Here is a 10349-nt window from a genome sequence, read left to right on the forward strand (position 1 = left end):
AATAATAATAATAATAATAATAATAATAATAATAATAATAATAATCGGTCGTTTTGTTTTACTAATATTAAATCAAAATCGTGTTTTGTCTGATTTTTAATGAACTGATAAATGCACAATGATTATCTCCCAAAGCTAAAATTAATATACAATGAATAAACATTCTTACCTTGATACAAATGACGAATCTTTTTTTAATAAGACAGCCTGCAGACAGAAAAAAAACCAAAGTGTCCAAATATGTTTTGTTTGTTAGGGTTGTATAAAAATGTTAACTCGAAAATGCATTTCTGGTCACATCAAATGTTAAATATAGCACATTATGTCTTGTCAAAGTGTTTCATGAGCTGTGATTGTAACTCTTTAGTTAACAAGACGTAGAGGTTGCAAAGTCAACATGCCATTTCAAAAAGGAATTTTTGTGACCAATTCATACGGAAAAATGTTTAGGGGAGAAAATGACCGTTCTTTTGTTGTTGTTTCATTTTAAATTAAAATGGGTGGTTTTAGCTGAATGTAATTGTCTGAATTTAAATTGTTTTTTAAAATTGAAATTAATTTTCGCACATGTTTTAAGAGCTTGCACGCGCAGTAACACATCAGTCAGATTTAAAAACAGATGAAATGAGGCTTAAGGCCTCTTCGAATGAAAACATTTTATTTCATATCTTTTGTTCACGTTGTTTTTCTGATGAACGCAGGTTTTGTGTATTTAATTTATGTCTCTTTACCATGTTAAAAGCAGGGAGGATAACGCAGGTTTTGTGTATCTGATTATGTCGCTTTACCAGCAGGGAGGATTCGGCGTGCGTAAGGTAAATATAAAGCGCATTTTTATGAACATTAAAGCGCTGGAAAATAAGCGTGATTATAGGTATAAATGTTAAATGCACCTAGAATGACAAAATAATGTGATGATAACGTCCGACAAACCATTTCATCATCCTTTTTACACTTCACGCTCTCTTATGGCTATTGCCTGATCAATATTTTAAATTTAACTCTTCAATTAGCATTTTGGTGTGAGATGGGAGTGCTCGTGAATAGAACTACATTTGAATACACAGAAGTTAAACCCATCTTCCTTTGAAAAGTTTACCGGTGGGACTTTGTGGCTTGCTCACGGGAAGGAGCGAGCAGCGAGTCCGCCACTTGCGCACATTCCAACGGGCTCCACAGCACTCAGACTCCGCCCCCTCCGTCGTCCGTAGCAACATGCTGGCCAATCAGGCTCCGCCACCGCCCGCCCCTGCAGAATGCGGTGCCTGGCAACAGCGCGTTACGTCACCCCCCCTCCCTTCTCTTTCCTTCCCCTATCGTCCACGCCAGATTGCGTATTATGGGATGTGCGGAATTAAGCAGCCCGAGGAAGACGCGAGGTAGCGAAGAAGAGTACAAGGCCGCGGGGGATTGCGAGCGAGCGGCTCATCATGGAGCTGTCTGCCGTCGGGGAGAGCGTCTTTGCTGCAGAGTCCATCATTAAGCGACGGATCCGTCGGGTATGGTGTCGCTCAGCCGCTGCTGCCGCTTTTGGATTTTTTTTTTTTTTTAGCCCTCCATACTTTTTTGGTTCCGCCTGTTACGCAAGCTTGTGTTTGTGCAGCGGCGACGTGCACGAACCCGACGGAGCCTATAATCCGGTTGTGCGTGCGCGTGTGTTTGTGTCGTTCGCAGGGTCGTTGGGAATATCTGGTGAAATGGAAGGGCTGGTCTCACAAGTGAGTACTGTACAGTATACAATTCTCTTCATAGCAAGGACGTTAGGTCGTGGAGGGGGCAGCGGCCCCGCGTGACGGCATGCGGAACTACATAAATATCAGATCAAGGCTGTTGCTTAGTTGCAGCCATGTTTTCCATCCGTGTTTACGGTAGACAAGCAGTGGGGAGCCCTGACCTGTATTTATAATCCCAATTCAATCTTTCGTTTAACGAAATAAAATGATTTTATTCCCAACGGTCAATTTTTCATTTGGTAGCGATTCGTTCCCTTGGCTTCACTGTTTCCAATACACACAACATAAAGTGGTATAGACACGTGTGCCATGGTTGGAAGAGTTGAAGGGACGATTGTAGCTATCTGAAACACAGCTAAACCAAGTGTGGATTATAAATGCATAGCAAATGCATAGCGTAGTGTTAACTGGTGCTCAAGTGTATGTGTGAGTGTATTCAGGGCCGTCTGGCTGGCTGGTGCGTGTCTCTTGGGAAACATAGCTCTCCTTATTGCAGGTACAGCACATGGGAGCCAGAGGAGAACATCTTGGATGAGCGCCTCCTGGCAGCTTTTGAGGAGAGGTGAGTCCAAAACTACGTTCCAAGATTAGTGCTGCTCTCACTTCAAAACACATAAAGTAGAAATTATTAGGACACTCCCAAACAGTGACGTGCGGTGAGGTTCATGACTGGGGAGCCACTGACATCACCCCTCCCAAAAGAAAGTGAACTATTTTAATTAAAATCTCATACCAGCAGTCTTCATACATAAAAACACTCAATAAAGCACATGGAATCAAAAACTTGTTTTCGATTGTGCGTACCACTCCTTTTCAAAGTCAAAGTCAGCTTCATTGTCAATCCCTTCATATGTCAAGACACACAAAGAAACCGAAATTCCGTTTCCTCCATCCCACGGTGACGAGACATACAAGTAGGCGACACAAAACAAAAACAAGAAGGCACAAACCATAAATAATAAATAAAAAAGAATAAATAAAACGAGCGATGAATAAATAATACACCAATAACCCAATAAATAAGAGGAGCAAAACCGAGCCAGTGTGCATACAGCAGACAGCAAGAACAGGACGCTACGCTGAAAGGGGGAGCGAGTTCAGGATCCTAACAGCCTGAAGTACCTGTTTTGAAAAGACATGCTCGTAAGTCCCGTTGTCCGAATCAAACCTTTTAACTCCAGAGTTGCTCTTCCTTTACTGATGACCTCCTGCTTCGACCGAAAATCCATCGTTGAAAATCGTTTGGATATGTAATCCTCCATTGTAAAACGAAATGTAAAAAAGAAAAAAAAAAGCGAACGTAAAACGAAACAAATAGACGACTGCTCCTCAGTTGTTCACTGTAAATTTGACCTGGAGATCTCTTATTCTACAGGTAGGCGCATGAAGCATCCCGGGATCGCTAGCACCCCCTGCGATAAGGCTGGAGAACCTTTTTTCGTAGCCTCCGTAAGGTCTCTTTTCAAAGCCGTTTTGTTCATCTAAAGAAACATGATGTTACAGACAGATGACAAAAAACACAAGATATTATATACACCATCTTAACTACGGAAATTAGTTAGTATAGCCACAGTGTTTGAACACTTAACAGCGACATAAAGACAAAGAGCAGTTATGTCTAACTGCATAGCCTGTCAACACAGGCAGCCGTGTGATTACGCAATCCTCAGAGGAGGCTAGACAGGAAGTTGGCTCCTCCAAGCGAATTGTCTTCGGTTTTAAAATAACTATAAAAATTCAGCGATTTTTGGTTCAAAATGATACCAAATTATTGAAATTAAAAGGAAAATGACTTTATAATAAAAACAATTGAATTTGTTTTTCCCCTTTTCATGATGGCAGGGGAGGCGTTGCCTCCTCTGACCGCACGTCCCTGCGCCCAAAGTCAGTCAAATATCACACTCGATATTTTCGTTATCCAGCTCGATGGCCAGCTAACTCAAGATATTGCCTGCTTGCTTTAGCATAATCAAAGCTAATAATAGATTTAAGACAATCATTTGTTGTTTTAAACATTCTATCGTTAATCATTTACATCTATTTTCATCCATAAGAGAACGTGAGAGAGAGCTTTTTGGGCCCAAAAAGCGAGGACCCAAGCCTGAGACGTTTCTCTTGAAGGTTGGTTAATTGAGTCCTTTCCATATCTTGTCTTTGTTACTGTCACACTTTCAATAAAACTGAAGTGACTAATACTGCTGCTTGAGGATAGAGATGAACATTACCTGGCTTTACAACAGTGATTCTAAAAATGTGTGCTCCTTGTAGTGGCGTATGAAACACTGGCTGCCGAAATCCAGTTCAGTTATATTGAACTTTGTCATCATCAAACAGGCCAAAGCCAGAGAGAAAACGTACGAATTTAGACGAGATCCAGTCCGGCCCATTGAGGTCTCCTATCCGGTCCCGGAGCCCATCATAACACCGAGAGCCCGGGAGGGTCTGCGCACGGTGGTCCCCACCATCTTCCCCCCGAGCGCAGTCAACCGAGGGGAGAGCGTCGCCGGCCAAGCCCTGGAACCAGAAAGAAGGGTCAGATCGGCAGCCAGTTCTCACCAAGAACCAGGTCCCAAAAAGCGAGGACGCAAGCCCAAATTGCGTCTGCATTATGAGCGGGGCGAGGATGAAAGCCTGGAACCCGCCCCCAAAATGTGCAGACGCTTCCCTCAGGACGGGGGATCTTCCGACCCCAGCCTGGCCCAGCTGACCAGAAGGTTCCAGGAGAAGACCACCATTACGCCCAGGTCCAGCAGTGAGCACATGGGCGTGGCCTACACCCGTCCGGACCGAGGAGGCAGGACTCATTACCTGGCGGTCCTGAAGCACAGTGACAAAAACGTGAGCCTGCCGATAATAACGGGAGAAGAACTCGGGGTGGTATGCCCCCCCACGGCCCCAGGCTCCTCCTGGACCCCTCGTTTCACCAACATGGACACGGTGACAGTCACAGACGTCACCATGAACCTGCTCACCGTCACTGTCAGAGAGAACTACACCGACAAAGGTTTTTTTCGAGAGAAAAGATGAGAGACTCATAAGAGGTGTGTCAGAAAGGTTCCAAGACTAGTTTTTTCAAGACTAATGGAACTAGCATCGATATTTTAGTTGCAAACCTTTAAAGAACATCCATCCATCCATTTTCTATACTGCTTGTCCCATCCCACAGGGGTTGCGGGCGTGCTGGAGCCTATCCCAGCAGTCATCGGGCAGTAGGCGGGGGACACCCTGAACTGGTTGCCAGCCAATCGCAGGGCACACAGAGACGAACAACCATCCGCACTCGCAGTCACACCTATGGGCAATTTGCAGTGCTCAATCAGCATACCATACATAACCAGTGCCCGCCACCCTTAAAAGAACAAATATTTGAAATCAAGATGTAGTGCATCAACACATGTAAACAGCATTGCAAAACTATACAGATGTAGATTCTGTACACTCTGTGAAAAATGACTACTACTACAGCTTATCAGTCGCAGTTGTGAAACTCTTCTTCGTTTATCTGCATTGCTGTATTATACTACTCCCAGTGGCCACGTTGTACACACCAAAAGGAATTTCACTAAATTAGTTCACAATGCCATGAGCATCTGATAATTCCTGGAAGAGGAGAACCCCCCCCCAACGTGTTGGATTTGGTTCTCAAATTTGTCTTTTGTGACACCAGTCCTGGAACTTTTCGGACACACCTCCGAAGTCACGTGGGTCACTTTATTAGGCACACATGTGCGATACCACAGCTGCGAGGCTCTGTTCGGATTGACACTGACCTCATCATAATCTTACAACTGTTTCCTACTTATAATATTCTGCACCATTTCACTAAATGAGGAAGTCAAACAGTTTAGTTTGACTTGACCACTGCTAACATTACATTTCATAGACGGATGTGCCAAAAGTAGGCAAAATCTTTGTCATTGCTTTGAGATGCCACAAGGTGGCAGCAAAACAATGTTTTGTTATTAGACATGGCTTTGGCCGGAGTGCAAAAAGTCTTCCTTCCATCAGATCCTCTTTTTATGTAAGCCATTCTTCCTTGGCTTCAACCTAATTTTCGGCCGTCTTTTATTTTCCCTTGCTTCCTTTTTCCTTCCTGACTTCTTTCCTTCTTATGTAGCCTCACTTTATGTTGCTTGAATCTATTTTTCTGCCTTCATTCCTGTCCTCACTTTAACACACTTTTCTGTCCTCAACCCTTACCTCCGCCTTCCACCTCAGCCCTGATTTTTCCTTTCTAGCTTTTTTCTCAGACCTGCTTTTTATTTCCTCGTTCCTCCCTTTGCATGAAACTGCTTTTTGGCCTTTTTCCATCCAAACTTGTCTAATAGAATGCACTTTCTTTGTTCGTGACTATTTTTTGCAATCATTCTTAAGTACTTTAAAAAGTACATTTAAAAAGTGTATCCCTACTTTTGGCCCACCCTGAATACATTGTCCACTATTTTGTATTGTGCAAGTGTACCTAATGATGTGGCCAGTTAAAGCTACTAACAATGACGCTACATGCTACTGTCATGCTAAAAATATATATTTTCAAAAATAGAGCTTTCAAACATTATTTAATTGTTAAAAAACAACAGTTGAATATGATTTAAGAGTAACATCATGCTTTTTTTGCACATTATATTGTTGGCCAAATTTAGAATACATTGTAGCCGTCTGACTGTCAACAAAGCCACTTTTTTCATTTTTGTGTACTTGTCCTTTATCGTTGGTTTCACTTTACTAGCCTCACTGTGTACTTTTCGCATTTCACGTGTCAGATCAGTAAAAGAATGAACGTCGTGCCCCACAACGAATTAAGCCAAGTTTGAGCTAAATTGCATTTTGCATGCTTTTTGTGCTCCGTGTGCCGCTGAAATACTGAAAAAACATGACAAAATAGTTTAATCTTTATTCCCGCGCGTGCAGGGTTGCAGTATTCATGTTGAAAACGTGAAGAGGTATTGGTTACAATTATTTGGAATAAAGCTATCAACTTGCACCTTATAAAGCGTTTTTCCTGTCATGTGTTCACGTACAAGACTCGAGTTCATTGACGAAAACAAAAGTATTTTTCGTTATCACGAAAGCGTAATACCGTATTGGCCCGAATATAAGACAACCCTTATTATAAGACGACCCCTTCTTTTTCAAGACTCAAATTTGAAAAAAGACTTTTTGAACACCAAATTTAATTTTTATACAGAAAATAATTACAGTACATCTGAAACAAATGATAACAATATATTTGAGAGAAAAAGCATGTTATTTTGCCTCATTCAAATCATGCAAAAACTGTCTATCACATCTTAATATCTGAACATTTAAATATGTAAACTAAAGTGCAATCACATTTCTAAATGAATGGCTTCTGGTTTTTGAAATGTAAATAAACCAATCTACTGTGATAAAACAACAAAATTGCAATAACTACATTAACCATCAAAGTGAAGTCTAAGTCTAACTGTAGTCTTGAAACAAATCTGAATAAGGAAAAACATTGCAATAAAATAATGCAAACTGCTAACACTATTGTTGGGGAGCCTGAGGACTGTATAGGGGGTTGGCTCGGATGGTTATGCTCATTTCGCCCCCGGGTGTCGGTCAGAACACTGGAGGGAAGACGTAGTTCAGTTTTGCTTGCTTTACTGAATTATTGGCAAAAAAGTAACAGGCACTGTGGCTCATAGGGGCATACAGGCAAACTGGCAAAAGGGTATACGTTTGGTCGTAAGAATGTGAGAGCAGGTGTGTGTAGTGTACATGGGTGAGTCTTTGGGTGTGTGAATGTGATTCTTGTGTGTGTGATTATTGATATTATATGAAGGGTGTGTAGTGTGGGTGTGTGATGTGTGTGCGTGTGGTTCTGCAACAGACAGAAATGCAGCACGTAAGTCAACGCTCAACTTCTGATGTCACACAACACTAGTAGACGGCACACATTACATAACTAACTGCGCGTAACGGTTCTGCTATACTAAATCACCATAAATGAAATACTCTTGGCAACACACAATAAGTCATCCAGACAACAAAATACATTTGCTGGCGACCGTTAGACGCCGTGCCGCTGCATAACGGCTACTCGTACAAAGCGAGGCAAATTTAAAGGAGCGCGCTGAAGCTATCAATCAAACGGCGCACACACGAAACAAACCGCGATCAGACAAACGGCACAACAGTAGACGGTAGTAAAAATGAAATGTATATACTCACTTTGTGTCAAAAACCCACACGATCACAGCAACATACTCAGTCGATACCAGCAACCTTTAACTTACCGCTGCGCACAAGCTCCAACAATCGCGATAAGCTGAGGTAACTCACGCGATGACGTAACTTTCCAACATTTTAACATCAACATAGGAACCTTTCTAACAGCTATTTTTATTTTTCTTCTTTGTGACAGGGGTTCGCTTTGGCCTGGGGACAAATCTTAAGCTGCATTCAATCGTTCATAGAAAAAAGAAAATCTCCCTTGACAACGTAACCAAGACGATACGTTTGCTTTTTTGCTTTGCTTTTGGTTGCTTTTTTTAATATGGATTTATTAGGATTGGTTTGTTCAAGATGTCCGTCGTTGAGCAAGGAAAACAAAGATGTGGAGTAATAGTTGGTTCTTTGTTTGCAAGATCTTGGGTTGTTTTACGGCAGTCAGTACACAATGCACTTCGGCAGATGAAACAACAACCTCATAGTTCCGGTCAGAAGGCTTTGTAGTGTCCACAAGCAGGAATAAGGGAGGGGGAAAAAGAGAAAAACACATCATAAGGCAGACATTTGTTCTGTTACCACCTGAATGTGTTGTTATCAACTGAATGTATCTATGTGTCATGAAGTTAATGAGCTGTGCCTTATGTGTAATGGAAAAGTTACCAAGCTCTATGTGCTGTGTCAGTATTCTGATTGAATAACTATGTGTGTATAAAAATTATTAGGAGTATTTACACATTGATTGACATGATAAAATATATAGATCAATAGGAATCTGTACACATTGATTGACATGATAAGTAAAACAGTATAAAAGTATGAAAAGCATATAAGTTTGTATAAACTAACAAAAATATGCTGTTGCTCTCCCTTCAGTTTCGAAACTCACGTCTCTGGAAAATGGAAATTTTCCAAAGCAATAAAAAACTTGTAATTAATCTGTCACGTACATGTATCATAAACGAGCGAGCTAATAAACTGTTATTTTGTGTTGTGGGGAGTGGGTTGAAATAATACTTCTAAAAATAAATAATTTCGTGCACACAAATGGCTCCGATAATTTCGCAAATAATTGTGCTTGCAGGCTTTTACATGTGCTCCACATTTGTCTCCACAAGAGGGCGCTACGAATGAACCTTTTGTTTGTACAGTATACGTCGTCACAAACTGTCATACCCAAATCATGTTCAATAGCCAATTAAGGACACAAAAACAAAACATAAATGCTAATTAATAGTAGTAGAGACGTTCTCATTTGACGTCTCTCTTGTAATATTCACATAATAATATCAAATAGAAAGGGTGATAGGTAGCACGTTCATTTTGCGCATTATTCTCCAAATTCGCTTGAAAATTCGAAACATTTAATGGAAACCTCACTAGTGTCTCTCCGAGACACGCTCCAACCTAGACGCGAACGTCCCAATATGCCGCAGCAATAACACACGCAACAAAACACGCCCGAGATGAAGTGGTTGCCCTGCCAACCTCAACTATATGCAGTCCATCCCAACCAGGAGACATCGTCAAACGTTGCAACAGGAATTTATCCAATATCACTTAATTGTTTACAAGAAATGTCGAATACAGAGAAGTAATGGTGAATGAAAATAAATGTGAATGGAGGAAAATGGGCCGGTGGAACCGAAAAACGGAAAGAGCTGTAATAACCCCACAGTGCCTGCAGATAGTGCCCGCAAACAAAAATTTCATGAGTTCAGCCCAGAGAGCCCACTCCGTTTCCAGATCGGGACTTTAATTCCCCGAGCCCTCACTTAAATTGTTCCAAGATTACAAGCGCTGGCCCAACACTTTAGTTAAAATCAGCTTAACCACCCGAGTAGTACAAAGTACAAGACGCTGCGTGACCGCCACGAGCAAAACACTTGCGCTCATGACTAACTGCAAAGGTTCATAGGTCGACAGGCAGGAATCCCGGTCGGGCCTTTACACGACGTCCTCTTGTAAGAAGAGGCCAGATAAGGCAGATAAGGCAGAGGAGTGCCGTAGCTATGAGAGAAAACTCGAGGCTATTGAGAGAAACTGCTTGGGTGACACTGGGTGAATTATTATGGAAAAGTGTAACATTGTTACCTTGCTTGAGCAGCGCGTGGAGCACAAAGGATGCTGTATCTTTTTTGTTACGGGGGAACACCTGATTGAAATGATCAGATAATTAGCAAGGTCTGCAGAGGGCAGACAGCAGTCCTGATCATTTTAAAAGTGTGTTGCAGCAGGGAGACCGAGAAATCATGCACCGGTACCTCGAGGAACAGACTTGAGAACCTCCGATTTCAACACTTAATTCAGTGCGCCACTAGAGAGAGCCCTTGTACCACAACAATAATAATAATAATAATAATAATAATAATAGCACATTGGGAAACAGCAAATTTGAGTCAAAGATGGCTTTAAGTGTCT

General features: G+C 41.7%; 1 protein-coding gene across 1 annotated transcript; it reads left to right on the forward strand.

Moving 5' to 3' along the window:
* The first annotated feature begins 1303 nt into the window (after positions 1-1303).
* cbx8a (chromobox homolog 8a (Pc class homolog, Drosophila)) lies at positions 1304-4853 on the forward strand. Its single transcript, XM_037256587.1, has 5 exons — positions 1304-1499; positions 1675-1718; positions 2230-2295; positions 3788-3854; positions 4068-4853. Exons 1-5 carry the CDS (start codon positions 1431-1433, stop codon positions 4758-4760), a joined length of 939 nt encoding a protein of 312 aa, XP_037112482.1. The 5' UTR covers positions 1304-1430; the 3' UTR covers positions 4761-4853.
* The last annotated feature ends 5496 nt before the right edge of the window (positions 4854-10349 follow it).

This window comes from Syngnathus acus, chromosome 8, assembly GCF_901709675.1.
Source record: "Syngnathus acus chromosome 8, fSynAcu1.2, whole genome shotgun sequence".
NCBI classification, from domain to species: Eukaryota; Metazoa; Chordata; class Actinopteri; order Syngnathiformes; family Syngnathidae; genus Syngnathus; species Syngnathus acus.

What these genes read in the sequence shown, in the direction of transcription:
- cbx8a (XM_037256587.1), top strand. Translation starts at nt 1,431, where the DNA reads ATGGAGCTGTCTGCCGTCGGGGAGAGCGTCTTTGCTGCAGAGTCCATC. An exon ending in TGGAAGGGCTGGTCTCACAA is followed by an intron (nt 1,719 to 2,229) that starts GTGAGTACTGTA and finishes TCCTTATTGCAG; the next exon opens with GTACAGCACATGGGAGCCAG. An exon ending in CTGAGACGTTTCTCTTGAAG is followed by an intron (nt 3,855 to 4,067) that starts GTTGGTTAATTG and finishes ATCATCAAACAG; the next exon opens with GCCAAAGCCAGAGAGAAAAC.